Source organism: Phytophthora sojae (genome assembly GCF_000149755.1).
Source record: "Phytophthora sojae unplaced genomic scaffold PHYSOscaffold_2, whole genome shotgun sequence".
NCBI lineage: Eukaryota > Oomycota > Peronosporomycetes > Peronosporales > Peronosporaceae > Phytophthora > Phytophthora sojae.
Window position 1 is genome coordinate 4,275,376 of NW_009258116.1, and position 15,664 is coordinate 4,291,039.

At 52.2% G+C, this 15,664-nt stretch overlaps 7 protein-coding genes across 7 annotated transcripts; 6 read left to right on the plus strand and 1 right to left on the minus strand.

Moving 5' to 3' along the window:
• Positions 1-324: 324 nt before the first annotated feature.
• On the plus strand, positions 325-552 carry PHYSODRAFT_480105 (hypothetical protein; the record flags this gene model as incomplete). Its single annotated transcript, XM_009521081.1, has 1 exon — positions 325-552. A coding segment is annotated over one exon (228 nt), but the record flags the coding sequence as incomplete, so codon positions are not given.
• Positions 553-4,899: 4,347 nt separating this feature from the next.
• On the plus strand, positions 4,900-5,070 carry PHYSODRAFT_408076 (hypothetical protein; the record flags this gene model as incomplete). The annotated part of the gene is made up of 1 exon (XM_009521082.1): positions 4,900-5,070. A coding segment is annotated over one exon (171 nt), but the record flags the coding sequence as incomplete, so codon positions are not given.
• Positions 5,071-5,217: 147 nt separating this feature from the next.
• PHYSODRAFT_485322 (hypothetical protein) lies at positions 5,218-5,439 on the plus strand (the record flags this gene model as incomplete). Its single annotated transcript, XM_009521083.1, has 1 exon — positions 5,218-5,439. One exon carries the CDS (start codon positions 5,218-5,220, stop codon positions 5,437-5,439), a length of 222 nt encoding a protein of 73 aa, XP_009519378.1.
• Positions 5,440-7,026: 1,587 nt separating this feature from the next.
• Positions 7,027-7,227, plus strand: PHYSODRAFT_408582 (hypothetical protein; the record flags this gene model as incomplete). Its single annotated transcript, XM_009521084.1, has 1 exon — positions 7,027-7,227. A coding segment is annotated over one exon (201 nt), but the record flags the coding sequence as incomplete, so codon positions are not given.
• Positions 7,228-7,361: 134 nt separating this feature from the next.
• On the plus strand, positions 7,362-7,734 carry PHYSODRAFT_325249 (hypothetical protein; the record flags this gene model as incomplete). The annotated part of the gene is made up of 2 exons (XM_009521085.1): positions 7,362-7,490; positions 7,573-7,734. 2 exons carry the CDS (start codon positions 7,362-7,364, stop codon positions 7,732-7,734), a joined length of 291 nt encoding a protein of 96 aa, XP_009519380.1.
• A 5,661-nt stretch (positions 7,735-13,395) lies between these two features.
• On the minus strand, positions 13,396-14,505 carry PHYSODRAFT_250316 (hypothetical protein; the record flags this gene model as incomplete). Its single annotated transcript, XM_009521086.1, has 3 exons — positions 13,396-13,785; positions 13,808-13,982; positions 14,102-14,505. 3 exons carry the CDS (start codon positions 14,503-14,505, stop codon positions 13,396-13,398), a joined length of 969 nt encoding a protein of 322 aa, XP_009519381.1.
• Positions 14,506-15,044: 539 nt separating this feature from the next.
• Positions 15,045-15,314, plus strand: PHYSODRAFT_403919 (hypothetical protein; the record flags this gene model as incomplete). The annotated part of the gene is made up of 1 exon (XM_009521087.1): positions 15,045-15,314. A coding segment is annotated over one exon (270 nt), but the record flags the coding sequence as incomplete, so codon positions are not given.
• Between the last annotated feature and the right edge of the window lie 350 nt (positions 15,315-15,664).

Sequence of the window (15,664 nt, forward strand, 5' to 3'; positions counted from 1 at the left end):
CCGCCCTGACCAGCCATTCATTCCGCCATTTCGTGGCTCCCAAACAGAAGAAACGCCCAAAAGGGAGGCCACGCCTCCCAGGTCGCCAAGGTCGAGCGCCATAAAAAGGATAAGGCTGACTCCTTTACTGCTGACGAGAACCTTAACGTCCTACGGCACGTGCATGAGTTTAAGGACATCAAAGCGACCATCAAGTTGTTCTGTCGGCGTCTACCACAACACAAGTACAGCAGCCGAAGGACACTGATTCTGCCATGAGGGCGTAAGCAGGCTCACATCGAGGCGCTCTACAGTCACGTCAACGGGGCGAGCAAATGACAGTCCCGTCCGCCGGGCACGGGCACTATTTTACCTATAGCGATTGAGTATGAGCTCGTACGGTGGGTCAATGCGCTTGGAGATGAAGGGGTCCCCGTAACCACAACGATGTTGAAGATACAGGTCCTTGAAGTTTCAAAAGTAGCCAAGATTTCCAACTTCTCAGCATCTTGGTGCTGGCAAAAGCACTTCAAGCGCCGGCATCAGTTTTCGTTGCGAGCGAAGCCGCGGTAAGGCCAAATCCAACCTCCTGAACTCGCTTGAATCGCTGCTGACTTTGCCAAGGAAGCAAGAGCGAAGACTGCTGAGATTGGTGCAACTTGCATATTCATCGCAGGTCTAACAGGTTCGGTTTCAAAATTATTTTAGCTTGTAATTTGTGAATTAACCCCACTTAGCCCAGTCCGTAGGACAAATGGAAGGACCAAAAGTTAGGCACCTCGCTCCGTATAACTAGAAACAAATAGGATCATGTGACTACATGGGCACAATCCCCCGTTCTAGCTGTCTTGGTGGTCTTTTCAGTTTAGCGTCCTCCATTGTCCTTCTCAAGATAAAAGCCGTTGAAAACTTGTCTCTTGTAACATCGAATTTTGCCGATTTGTCCTAGCCTAGGACAATTTTGACTTGATTTCATTATGTTCTCAGCTGGAGCTATCTTTAGCGCTGATTTCCCTGCCCGATTCGCCTTATAGAGAGTGCGGTTTGCGGTGTTTGAAAGTGGACGTTTTAGCAAGGTGGCAGAACGTGATGACGAACGTGTCAATGGACATGAGGCAGACCACCTGCGAGGTGAGTGCGTGCCAGGCAATTCCAAAAGAAGGAGAAAGAGGAAATGCAGCAGTGGGCGGCACAAGGGACCGGCTGCTGACGAGACGAGGGCTCTACCAGGGAGTCAAGAGGTGGAAGAGGTGGACAGCAGGTCATCGGCTGCTGAGCGGGCCGACTCGGACAGCCAAGTGTCGAGTGATGCTGCGAGTGTGGGGCGTCTATCAACGCCTCCTTGCACAGCACTTCGTGAGTACACAGGCCCGAGAGGCACTCGCCCTAAAGACCCTCCAGTGACACGGAGCGGTCGGGTAAGTAAACCGCCCACGTGATTTGGTGACTACGTCTATATTGCCTACGAAAATACAAATCCAGATGATGATGTGAATTCGTTGCCTGCTGGATGGAGGAAAGCACGAGCTGAGTTGCAACGTGCTACGGCGAACGAGTTGATCCTTGCATGGTGGGAGGACTATTGCTGCATGAGTACTGGCAAGTTTGAAGAGCCAGATACTTTCGGTGACGCTATGGAGAGTGAGCACTCATTGCAATGGAAAAATGCAGCTGATGATGAGTTTGATTCGTTGATGAAGAACGATACCTGGGAGTTGGTGCCGCGTGAGAAGCACATGAAAGTGCTGCAGAATCGCTGGATCTTTCGCGTCAAGTATCTAGCGAACGGAGAGATCGGAAGATTCAAAGCGAGGCTCGTGATCAAGGGCTTCATGCAGATTTATGGTATCGACTACCTAGAGGTGTACTCGCCTGTTGTGAGGCTGGAGACACTGCGTGTTCTCTTGACACTGACGGCTGTCTGGAATTATGAAGTGCATCAGATGGATGTCACTACTGCTTTCTTGAATGGGGCGATTGACGTGGAGGTCTATATGGAGCAGCCTGAAGGCTACAAAGTGAAAGGCAAAGAGGACTGGGTGTGCAGATTGAAGAAGAGCCTGTACGGCTTGAAGCAGGCGCCCAGAGTGTGGTTTCAGCTGCTCAAGTCGTTCTTGGAGGAGCAGGGCTTCACGATGCTGCAGTCGGAGGCCTGCGTGGCTGTTAAAGTAATTGATGGACAGTTGGTCTTCATCCCTCTCTATGTTGATGATCTGATTTTGTTTGCTCCGTCGATGGAGCTCATCAACAAGATGAAGAAGATGTTCGAGGACCGGTTTGCGATGAAGGATCTCGGGGAGTTACACTACATTCTAGGCTGGGAGATCACGCGGAACCGGGCCGAGAGAACGATGTTCATTGGTCAGCAGAAGTATGCCGAGACCGTGCTCAAGCGGTTCAACATGCAGGACTGCAATGGCTGCAAGACGCCGAGCACGGCGGATCTGAAGCTGAGCAAGGCCATGTGTCCGACCGAAAACGATGAAAGGCAACTGATGAGATCGACGCCATATCGTGCTGTGGTTGGCAGCCTGATGTACCTGATGCTCGGTACCCGGCCCGATCTGGCCTACCTAGTTAGAGAGTGCAGTCAGTTCTTGGAAAACCCAGGTCTGTTGCATTGGAGAGCTGCAAAACGTGGATTGCGCTACCCGAAAGACACAGCGGACTGGGGGGTCCAGCTTGGTGGCGTAGCGTGGTCAGATCAAAAGCTGGATGATCATCTGAGAGCATACGCAGATGCGGCTTTTGCAAATCGAGTTGATGATCGAAAGTCTATTGCAGGCTACGTGACTCAATTTTGTGGGAGCATCATTTCGTGGAGCAGCCAGACGGAGAAGACCGTCGCGCTGCACACGACCGAGGCCGAATATATGGCTCTTAGTCTACTGGTGCAGGAGGTGGTGCACTTGCGCCAAATACTGAAGGAGCTGCAGGTGCTGCAAATTCAGCCATCCCAAGTCTTTGTTGACAACGAAAGTGCAAAGAAGCTTGCCAGCAACCCTGTGTTTCATTCTCGGACCAAGCACATCGATGTGCGCCACCACTTCGTGCGTGAGCGCATCGATTTGAAGGAAATTGACGTGCTTCGGGTGCCAGGAGTTGATAACGTGGCCGATGCTTTTACAAAGCCATTGGCACGTCCGGCATTAGAAAAACACAGAGCTGCAATGGGATTATTGCCAAGGGCAAGATTTGGAGATGCAAGTTGATGGGAATCCGTAGGTGGGGCCGTTGCGGATTATACTGTCCCCACTATACCACTTGCAGTTGGAGTAAGACAAAAGGTGGAAGAGAAGAATCTAGGCCTCAGTTGAGAATATACACATGACCAACAAGGTGGCTTTTGCCGCCCAGCTGAGTGTTGTCGTTGCTTCCATCTCTGCGTGAGCAGCACCAAGAGGACACTCCACTTCAGGTTATGAGCCCAAGGCTCACGCGAGGGGAGCACAGCAACTAGGACGTCATGGGCGAGCAGAAGAAGACGCCCAAGGAGTCACACGAGGAGAAGAGGACGATCCCGCCGTTTGACGGCAAGGACTACGAGGTCTGGCACGAGCGAGACAAGCTCAAGCAGGAGAGGAAGAAGCTGTGGAAGTACTGCATGGAGGACTTGCTCGAGCCAGACGAGAGCAAGGAGGCGAAGGAGCACCCGAACGGCTACAAAGTGAAAGGCAAAGAGGACTGGGTGTGCAGATTGAAGAAGAGCCTGTACGGCTTGAAGCAGGCGCCCAGAGTGTGGTTTCAGCTGCTCAAGTCGTTCTTGGAGGAGCAGGGCTTCACGATGCTGCAGTCGGAGGCCTGCGTGGCTGTTAAAGTAATTGATGGACAGTTGGTCTTCATCCCTCTCTATGTTGATGATCTGATTTTGTTTGCTCCGTCGATGGAGCTCATCAACAAGATGAAGAAGATGTTCGAGGACCGGTTTGCGATGAAGGATCTCGGGGAGTTACACTACATTCTAGGCTGGGAGATCACGCGGAACCGGGCCGAGAGAACGATGTTCATTGGTCAGCAGAAGTATGCCCTTATATTTCGGGCTCCCTAGGACAAAAACGGCCGGTGTGTGCCACACCAAAACACGATTTGGTCCTATCTCCTAGGACAAATCTAAGTGGGGCTAACCAACTAATTGTGTTTTTAACACTGTCTGACTGAGAAAACCCTACCGATTTTCGAAGTTTGCATTTTTTTCAACTAGTTTTATCGCGGCTAAAGCTGCAATTTCGCGGCTTAGACATATCAGTGGCTATATGCGGACTGCAACAAGTGCTATTGCCTTCGTATGCCAATGTGTGTGCGCCTGCTGTTGCCCAATACCTGCCCAACAGCTCACTGGATTCGCTCAGAATTTGCCGATTTGGCCCCTATCGTATTGTAGAATATATCCAACGTAAATCGATGTTAGAAGTATGTCCTTACAGAATAGAATGCGATCTTACTTAGCACATCAATTTACTGCTGAACTGCTATATTGTGACTAGATATGAGCCGATAAAAATGGCTTCTAGGTGAGGAGGTCGTTGAAAAGCAACTTGATCGTCTTGCTGTCGTCACATCGCAACTTTGTCCGCCAATCACATCACACGAATTATGCACAATCAGACGATATCGTCTAATGATCTGGTTTGCGTAATCAAAAGCTGAGGCCACGCAGTGCAAGCGTTCAACTTTCGATAGCTTGCGCAGTAGGGCGATCCAAAGCACAGGACCTCCTTCATTTCGAATATCACGAAATGTACTGTAAGATGGATGAAGCCTTGCGTTCATTAACTACATATTTGAAAATTTTAAAATCGACAATGTCCCGAAAACGGGCTAGATGCGGTAAGGTTTTCCCAGTCAACCATTGTTAAAGCTGCTTGTTTTGAGTACCTGCCCAAAACGACAACAGCAAAGAAAGGTAGCAAGACCGTGTGAGTCAAGTGCGCTGGAAACGAGAAGGATCGTACGATGGTTATGCTGCTTGGGGACTCCCTGGGCTCGAAGTATAGTCATTTCATCGTATTCAAAGTCCGCGAATCCAAGATTGAAATCAGGCGCCAAGAAAACAAGACTTTTCGTCATGAGTTCAGCCGAGGTATGTGGAAGGACGGCATCGCCCTCGCCCAGCAAAAGTACGCCATACAAGTATATGCAAATGACAAAGGTAAACAGACAAGCTTACTTTGTAATTAATTATGATACTTATTGTTTTGTGCTAAATACAGGTTAGTGAAATAGTGATTTACAAGTGCAATGACTGTATTTTTTCACTTTGGGAACCCTTCCGATCCTTCCGAACTTATATTGCTGATCGACGACTTTTCCTGTCACCGGACCGATGAAGCCGCGGCGTACGCAACTGAAATTGGTGTTGCGGCTCTCAAGATTCCGCCCAATTCAACCTCGGTGTGCCAGCCACCGCAACCCCGGTGTACCCTTCAAGCTGCAAGTTCCAGACAGACTCAATTTGTGTAAGTGGGTGCATGAAGCCTGGAATGATATTGCACCCGCAACTATCATTTTAGGCTTCAAAACCTGTGGTCTAATTGATGCACCTGAGGACATTCAGGAGGCGGAACCAGTCCAGATTGGAGATGCCGAAACAAGCGTCAATGTAGTTCTCGATACAAGCGAAGTAGACCAGGAGGTGGGCATCTTTGTTTAGATGACGATTTTGATGACGTTTTTCGTAATGTTGCTTCACTAAGCTAATACATATCTACATGTTTTAAGCTACGTGTATTGTGCTTTGCAGACGTTTTGGCACTTCGGACTGTAACTCGTACGACTTATCGAGCACGACTTACTGATAAATCGTACTCGAGTACGAATTGCTGTAAGTCGTGCATGGCCAATCAGTAGTACGCATACGCCATCGCCTGCATGATTAAGCACATCCAGTACAGATTAGCATCAGTTTGGCGCTTTTGGAAAGTGTCATTTCCGAGTCAAACCGGGGTCGAAACACGACTTGAGGAACTCGCATTCAAGGCCACTATGATTTACCGCTAAGTACGAACACTAAGTAGTGCACTAAATAGGAGGGCAAACTGGACGCAAAGCACAATACGTTTCCTCCCTACAATTCCATTTATCCGGGTCATGTTCAATCCTCTCTATAACCTGGAATCAGCCTGTTTGCGATTACATAAGGAATGCGGTAAGCTTGCAGAACTGACACAACTGCCAAACGTTTATTCCTTGCAGACTTCACCTAGAGTCATTCCTAAGGGGCTGGTCAGGCAAGTTATCGTGGATTTTAATTGGCTAAAATTAAAATCCGTTTAGGGGTTGTTTGGAACCGACATGATCAACTTTGTGGATCAGAGCTAATTATGTGAGGAGCTTCCTCGCTTAAAAACAAAGTTTAAGTGACGAAGAAGTTCGAACACTCCATATTCTTTTTAAAGGAGGGCAACTGTCGCACACACGTGCTGCGCACCGACAGTGGGGGCGAGTACATGAACGTTTAGGACTTCTACCACGCTACTGGTGTGCGTCGGTAAGTTATTGAAGCCTACAGCCAGGTCTTGAACGGCAAATCCGATCGAATGCACAGAACGATCTTCAACATGGCTGGCCGCATGTTGTTTGTAAGAGGGCTGCCACTCAAGTTCTGGGGGTGAGCAGTCGAGTACGTTGCGTATGTGCTCAACCGCAGTGCGTGCAGTGCCAACTTCGGGCGGATGTCGCCCATTGGGGTACTGACTGGCAAGTGCCCGGACATAGCGGACATCCTGACTTTCGGCAATTCGTGAACTGCGTATCGAGATTCATGCAAGAAAGTCTGGTAGCCAAGGGCCGAGGTGGAGATGATCGTGGAGAAGAACGACGAAACTAAAGGCTTCACGGTGCACCTCCCCAAGGACATGGTCGTAGTGACGATGCAGCGCGTCGAAGATGCGGAGATGCTTGATAACCGACAGAACGTGTGGTTGCATGTGCAAATAAAGACGAAGGACCCGAAGTTATGGCACTCGATCGAGGAGCGCGAGGAGGCTGCAAAGCAATAGGAAAAAGAAGAAGTTTGGATTGAGTGCGGCGTGAACGGTGCGAGAGACCATAGCGGATGAGCACAAGAATGATGCCGACGGAGAGCTCCTGCCGAACAAAGGGACAGGAAGCCCCGAGAGACCGACGGTGCAGACGTTTCAGTCCTTGATCGGAGGCCTGTTGTGGATCGCCCGGTGCACTAGGTCAGACATTGCCTATACGATGTATCGGGTGACGAGGCGCGCACACGCGCCTAATGTGAGTGATTGGCGGACACCAAGTTCGCCATTCATGCAGCGTGAGCGAGGCCACAATTGTGGTGGAGGGGTAAAGTGATGCTGACTTCGCCGGCGACCGCGGGGATCGCAAGTCGGTGAGGTGGTGGCGTGCTGGCGGTCTTCAACATGGTGGTTAGCTGGATCTGCAAGAAGCAGAGCAGCGTCGCCGTGTCGCAGGTGGCGGCCGAGCTGTGGGGCATCGGCCAGTTGCTGAGCGAGGTCGGACTCAAGATGAAGATCCCCTACAAGTTGTCCGTAAGCGATCATCAAGTAAATAGAGGGCGAAAACACGTCTGGGTGCGCGAAGCACATAGCCACAAGATTCAAACTCATCAAGGACCCGCCTAAGAACAAGAAGCTAAAGGTCGCTTACTGCAAGTCCGGGTTGATGCGCGCGGACATCTTGATGAAGGCCCTGTCGACGTTGAGACCCTTGGCGTCAGGCGCTCATCATGCTCACGACACAACGGGCCCGTTTGAGCTGCCGGCGAATCGCTAGAGCTGACTATGGTCCGCCCAGTAATGATCCTTGTCCCCTACAAAGTATGGAGTGGACTTTGACATGCGAGTAATGGGAGTCCATTGCTGAGGGCTTTCGCAGTCAATGCGGGTTATAATTATGTTGCGGAGCAATGGGTCGAACCCTAATTGCCTTGAAACGTCCGTCCGTATGATTTCGAGAGATAATACAATCGCAGAGGTAATTTGCACAATTATTTTACTTTATGTTTTGCTGACATATATCTTTCATTATACTATATTTGGTATCCCTCTATGGATGTTTTAAGTTGCGCACGATCATCGCAAAATAATTATATCTGTTGGCATACGCCCTGGTTCTTGGAGCGACTCCAAAGAGTCAATTTTTGGCCTCAATGTTAGTCGTCTACTTCCGCCAGTTTATCATGTTCTAGCCGATTCAGATTATCGTTGGTTATGAACCCATACAACGAGCTCCATGAAGATGGTTCATTACTGAGAGGTCTCATGTTGAGTCTCTTCATCGCCAAGGTGGCGGTCACTACGTAGGGTAGGTGCCATGCGAGGCTACAGCAGTAGGAAGTTGTAAAGGTAAGTCAACACGTAAGTGCCGGGCAAACGACCGCGACAGATACAGTGGTGGAGCTCTCAGTGCTCTCTATTGCTTGCAAAGCAACAAAAGCAGAAGTGTGAGAGAGCACGAGTTCCCCGCAAGCCACCGTACCGCAGAGTCAATGCCATACTATAAGCAAGAAAGTCTATACAAAGTCAAAGTGCTACAATCTCCGAAGCACGCAGCCAGCAATTGCCAGCGGCATACAGTCTTCAGGTAAGCGCCTCGCAGGCAGGCACGCGGCCGAGCATGCAACCTGCAACCGTAGACGCGTGCTGCAGCAGGCGCAAGATCTCAAGTTCAGGATAGGCGCAACAGACTGTCAGAGCAGCCACTTCAATAGCTCACACTCCCACTTGATCTCGACGGCGGGTACCAGGTCGTCGTGATCACACTTGATGATGAACTCTGCTTCAGGTGACGTAGTCGTAGTAGAGGCTGCATATAGTTCAGGTGCGCATCGAAGACAACGGCGGTGTAGACGTTGCTGGTGCCGTACTGGGCCCCGCAGTAGGATCACGAGTAGCCTCATCCACAGTTGCAGTGTCGGAGCAGCAACAATCGGTAGCACCTTCATCGCCTGACGGAACCGTGTGAACTTAACAACCGACAGCGCCTTGGTCATCACGTCAGCCACCATCGCCTCCGTTCCAACATGTTGCGTAGTCAGACGTTGCAGTTCCACATTTCGTCGGATCATGTGGTACTTGTTGTCAATGTGCTTTGGACTTCGAGTGCTTACCAGGCTTGGCTGCCAACGCGATGTCCCCTTGATTGTCGCCAAGCAATAACGGCACGGGGTGTTTCCAAGACAGCTCGTTACAAAGCCCAGCAAGCCAGAGCAAGTCCTTAGTGGCTTCAGCCATGGCAACATACTCAGCTTTACACGTGCTCAGGGTGTTGATTTCTTAGATGCATACGACACCACATTGCCATCCAGCATCGTAACATATCCACTGATGATCCGCCGATCTTCAGGGTCATTTGCATAGTCGGCGTCAGAGTAGCAGCTGATGTGTACTCCATCGCCTTGCTCGACAGTCATAACAAGTCCGTAGTCGCATGTGGCCTTGAGATACCGTATGACTCGCTTGGCCTGAGCGTAGTGTGTATGATCATAGTTCGCCAGAAACTTGCCCAGATGCCGCGTGGCGTGAGCAATGTCAGGCCGCGAAGCGCTGGCGAGGTACTGCAGTGCACCGACAAGTTCTCGATACGGCAGGTAGCCAGTCGCAGCTGCCATCGTCGCCGTCGAAGGTGTCGTCGCCTCAGGGGTCGCACATCCATTGCAATCGCTTATGTGAAAGCGCTTCAGTACTTCGGTGATATACTGTCACTGCGAGTACACGATCTCGCGTTGCGGGCGGTCGATGAGAATCTCGACTCCAAGTAGGTCCTTCAAAGTTCCCATCGTAGTCAGCTCAAACGTTTCCTGCAGAGAGGCAGCGATCTCCAGGCACTTCTCACGGGGGTCCATCAGCAGAAGGTCGTCCACGTACACTGTCAGCAGGAGTTTTACTTCACCGTTGACCTTCAGCACTTAGAGTCTGTAGTCAGAGTCCAGCCGTTCGAACCCCAGTGTCAACAGCTTTGCATGTAGTGTACGGTTCCAGATGTTTGGAGCTTGCTTCAAACCGTATAGGCTCTTCAGTAGCTCGCATACCAATCCAGGTCCGTCCACTCGGAAGCCGGGCGTTTGTTCTATGAAGATCAGCTCGTCTAGGGCTCTGTACAAGAAGGACGTTTTGACATCATACTGCAAAACTTCCCAGCCACGCTGCACCGCGTAGTAGTTAGCTGCTCGGATCGTCTCGAAACGAATGACGGGGGCGTACGTCTCCGTGTAGTTCACACCCAGCTCCTGCTTGAAGCCGTGGATCACAACTCTGGCCTTAAACCGTTTTGTACGTCCTCGCTCGTCTCGCTTCACCGCGAAGACCCATCTGCAGGTGATGACCTTGGACGTCTTCGCCTTCGCACGCACCACTAGGCGCCGAATCTTGTGATCTCTCAGATATTTCAGCTCTGCCAGCATGGCTGCCCGCCATTGAGACCAATACTTGCTTGCCCTAGCCTGCTTGTAGGTATTCGGGATGTCGATGTCCACGCCGGTAGCTCGCACATGACCCACCACATAGTCCAGCAGCCGCACGTTCAGGTTCTGCGCTCGCCGTGGCCGCTTGATGCATGGCTCGACCGGAGGGGGCAATATTTTAAAGCCTGTCGTCTCCTTCTCCTCCACAATTTCTTGCGCGCTTTGCACTTCCGTCGCTTACGAATTTTGGTAGCCGCAGGTGGCTCCTCAGTCTGCGGAACTTGCTGTGAGGTCGGCAATGCTGTACCATCCGCAGCATCCAATCCACTTCCATCTAGCGACTCTGGTCTGTCACTGGATCTCAGCATGTTCTCCTGTGGTTCACCGGCGATAGAAACAATCTGCACCCGCTTCTCCTGCACAGCAGCTGTCGTGTCCCAACCAGGTAGATACGTTTCCAAACTCGTCCGGATCCTTGCTACAGGCACGGTATCGGGCAGCGCATGCGCACCATCCATGAACGCATTCTCCAGCAGGTGCTTCATGTAAGTTCCATCGGTCGTAAACTCCTCGTGGAGCCGCACGTTCTGGCGGCGTGTAGTCACAACTTGTGCTGTTTTTAGATCGATGAACTTGTAGCCGAGGGTAGATTCGCTGTAACCGAGAAGCATGCACAAACGAGCTCGCAGCTCCAACTTCTCTTTCCGCTGGCGCGACTCCGGAGGGATACGCACGTACGCCAGACACCCCAAAGTCCTCAGGTCCTCCAAATCCGGTTCGTTCTGGAACAGCTTGCGGTGCGGCGACACAAGACCCAAGGATCAAGTCGGTAACCAGTTCAACGTAGTAGTCATCATGTGCAGGAATGCTTCTCCCCATAGGATGGTTGGCATCTGCGTAGACGCCAGTATAGCTCGCACCCGAGGCAGGAATACACCATTCGCACGCTCATTCACGCCATTCTCTTGTGGAGAGTATACGTCGGTGGTCCGTTGTTCAATCCCATTCTCGTCGCAGTATGCCTTCAGAGGCTTGGTCAGGAATTCGCCACCTTGGTCAGACAACAGTAGCTGAACCTTCAACTTGCGAAAGCGTGTACGCGACCGATTCAGCAAGACCTTGATGTGAAAGGTGGCTTCGCTCTTCTCCTTCAGTAGGAAGGTCCACTTATACCTCGTGCATTCATCGATCACACACAGGAATGTGATGGATCCCTCCACCGTCTCTTCATTGATGGTGCACACATCCATCATGAGAGTCTCAAGCGGTCCAGACTTCCGCACTGGAATCCGGGCGTGATGCATTCTCTTCGCCTTGCTAGCAGCACACGCAACGCACTCGTAAGGTGTCAAGCCGTTTAATTAACTCCAACATCCAGCTTTTTCGAGAGAGTTTGCGCTGAATCCATGCCCAGGTGACCAAAGCGTTGGTGCAGCAACTCCATGGCCTTCTTGCTGTCCATGCGCTGCTTCAACGCAGCCATCACCATCACCCCGGTCACTCGTTCAGCACGCAGGTGATAGATGTTCTCCCGCATCATGAACTTCAGCGTTGTACCCGGATTAGAAAGCCAAGCGATCTGCTGGTCTGGTGAACACGTCAACTTGTACTTGCCCGTGGTCTGCAGGTAGCCCAGACTAATGATATTGACCTTGGCGTTCGCCGTATACACCACGTTCTCCAGCAGCCGATCCTCCAGCTCTCCAGTAGCCTGGTTCGCAATACGCAGTAGGACAGACCCACAAATCGTTGTGTGTTCAGTTGTACCATTCGCGAAGTCAAGCCGACTAGTTTTGTCTTCTCTAATGGTTGTGAACAATGACAGGTCTCTACAGACGTTTGCCTGGGATCCCGAATCAAGTATCCACTCCACTGAGCTCACATCACTAGCGTCATGCATACCTTGATTGTGCTCTACAGCATTCACCTGTCGAGGTTCACTTGGGTGCGCAGCACCATGCTGTTGCATGCTGTTGCTGATCAAAGCGAGGAGACGAGAGCTGGGGTCGGCGATCCCACCCACCACGGGGTGGTTGCGATGCATTGTTACCGCCAGACTGTGGTGGAGCACCACGACCATTCCAGGGACCATCCCGCCACGGCTCACGCGGCAGCATCGGCGGCGCCCCACTACGCTCAACTGGGTACCCTCGCCACGGCTGGTGCAGCGACGGTTGCCCAAAGTTTCCTGGTGGTCCACGCGGTGGCGAACCACCACGCCATCCAGCAAGTGGCAGTTCATCTCGACTCGCTCCCCGCAATGGAGTTCCGAAGCGCCCGCGGGTTTGCGACCTACTACGCCAACGCTGGGATGGAGAGTCAGCACGCCAGTTCCTTGGTGGCGATCTGCTGCGCCAATGCCGTGGTGGCGACCGACTGCGTCCGCGTCCACGCACTGGTGATCGGTTGCGTCCACGTCAACACACTGGTGATCGTTGACTTTCACAACGCTCAACACGAGAGTCCACATTGTCGTCCCCCGGCACAGGATGACCCCCTCGTGGTCTATCCTCCTTGCGCCATAGCTCGGACGTGGCTCCCTGCAGGCTTTGCTTCAGTCCCTGTCCAACTTGGAGCAGTAGATTTTCCCATGTAGGAGGGCTCGGACGTGGCTCCCTGCAGGTTTTGCTTCAGTCCCTGTCCAACTTGGAGCAGTAGATTTTCCCATGTAGGAGCCCCTTCTCCCACTGGCGCTGCACTCGCCTTGCCCTTCTTGACTTGGCTGCAGACCTTGCGCTGGTAGTGCTTCACGCGGTAGTTGCAGCTGCTGGTGCAGCAGTGACGACGGCACGTTGGCCATCTGTATCAGCAAGTCAGCAGCCTCTTGGCCATCTCCACCGGCACTGGCACTCAACGCCGTAGATGCGGAGCGAAAAGTTGGTGATGGAGCAGCAGTTGGCTGGCTTCCAACAATGTCCTCAATGTTCATCAGCTCGCGCTCCGTGCACAGCAAAGCAATCAAGCCTTGCGCATCTGCACTAGGAATCATCTCAGCCCGACGCACGCTGTTGATGAGCGACTTGGGAATCTTCTTAGCCCTGCTTCTCCTTCAACTTCTTAGCCAGCTCGGCCTTCAGCGGGATACCCGTGTTCTCCGTGCACTCGGCGTACCAGTGCCCCTCACCGTTGCTCATCTTATTGCTCTTGATGCCCTTGTTGCGCTTGCGCTGCTTCTTGCTGCGCTTGTTGCTGTTGTTGTTGCTGCTCGTCACTTGAGCGACTTGCATTCCACGCGGCACAGCAGACTTGGACTGCTGCTGCAAATGGGCTCTCTGGTGCTCGGCGGAGTGCAGGCGCTGCAGCGCTTCTGCGAGCCTCAACGACTTGCTGTTATTGTTGTTGATCCAGTCGGCATGCTCACGCGCCAGATCGCGGAAAGCCAGCACGCAGTTCGAGAGCAAGAGGCTCGCGTGCTGCCACTCCTCGAACTCGCCGTTGCGTCACCTTGCGTCCGACGTCGTCCACGTACGCCGAGACCGACTCACCCGGCCTCAGCTTGCGCGTGACCAGGTCCTGCAGCAGGTAGTCGGAGTTAATGCCGTCGCCGGCCTCGAAGTGCTGCACGATCTGGTTGTAGAGCGCCGACGCGGCCTTCATGCTGTCGCGCAGCTCGTCCACCCTGAACGCCGACCGCAAGTCGGCCGACAGGGACAGCGCAAGCGTCGAGAACGCCTTGTTCTTCCGCATGCGGAACCATTCCGCGTACTTGGGCGGCGCAGCCCCTCGTCCTCGTCGTACCGCTCGGTGCCGTACGTGATGTCGCCGAGGGTGCACGTCTCGATTTGCAAGGGGACCTCCGACTTCCACGCCTTGTAGTCCGCCTTGATCTGCAGCTTCGTCAACTTGATGGCGGGTGAGTTCCGCAGAGCTCTCGTCGCCTCCGCCAGCTCTTCGTCCACGTAGCGGCCACTGGGGTTCATGTTGTCCAGGGGTGGGCCGTGGATGTCTTCCCGATCTTCTTCTCCTTCTTCACTGGGTGGGGGCGACTGGTCGGCGTTCCCTGAGTGGGCTTGAAGCCCATCCAGCACAGCACGAAGAAGTGCAGCACCTCCTGGATTTTCTGCCAATGAGCGGACAAATGCGTCCGCCAGCCTTGATGAGACGACGCTGCCCTCCGCCACTAGCAGCGTCTTCATCTTCATTGACAAGAGCACCGCTTGCTTCCTCTGTCCGTGGCCGTACCCTTCTTGAGCTCATAACTTGAGAGGCTTCATGTTGAGTCTCTTCATCGCCAAGGTGGCGGTCACTACGTATACAGCAGTAGGAAGTTGTAAAGGTAAGTCAACACGTAAGTGCCGGGCAAACGACCGCGACAGATACAGTGGTGGAGCTCTCAGTGCTCTCTATTGCTTGCAATGCAACAAATGCAGAAGTGTGAGAGAGCACGAGTTCCCCGCAAGCCACCGTACCGCAGAGTCAATGCCATACTATAAGCAAGTAAGTCTATACAAAGTCAAAGTGCTACAATCTCCGAAGCACGCAGCCAGCAATTGCCAGCGGCATACAGTCTTCAGGTAAGCGCCTCGCAGGCAGGCACGCGGCCGAGCATGCAACCTGCAACCGTAGACGCGTGCTGCAGCAGGCGCAAGATCTCAAGTTCAGGATAGGCGCAACAGACTGTCAGAGCAGCCACTTCAATAGCTCACAATTATCTGTGAAACAAGTTCGCTTTACCTTCAACTTATCGTCCAACTGTATGGTAATCGAGGGTGCGTTCGGACTGCTGAAGGACATATTCCGTGTTTTGAAAAAGGCACTAAAGCAACGCTCGTCTACTGCATTGGTAAGAAACATCGTGGCATGTTCGATTCTCCCCAATCTTTTGACTGATCTACAGGACAGCGCTCCAATTATTATTGCTTCGACACAAGATGCCACAAGCGCAGAGAACGAAATAGCACCACAAAAAATCACGAACCAAGACGGGGATACAAAACGGCAATTGCATTGCTTCATTATTTGTGTAAATCCGAGTATTGTAAGTCTAACTTGTCCACTGTGTTATTTGCGTTGCTGTTTGGCGCTGGAAACTAGTGCTATCGCCAAAACCCTTTGCCAATTATTGGGTAGAGTTGAAGTGCCTAAACTCAGAAGTAACATGCTCTTATCTAAATCATAGCTGGCTAATACTCAACCCGTGTTGTTAAATTGGATGAAACTCCGGCGGTCGCAGCCACACTGGGCAAACGCACCATACGCGCACGAAATGGCCTGCCGATGCGCGGAAGAAGCTCGCCTAACGCTTTCATTCTCCATTCTTTCTTGATCCCTATAGGTTTCCTCCCAAGCTTCCGCTGCGCG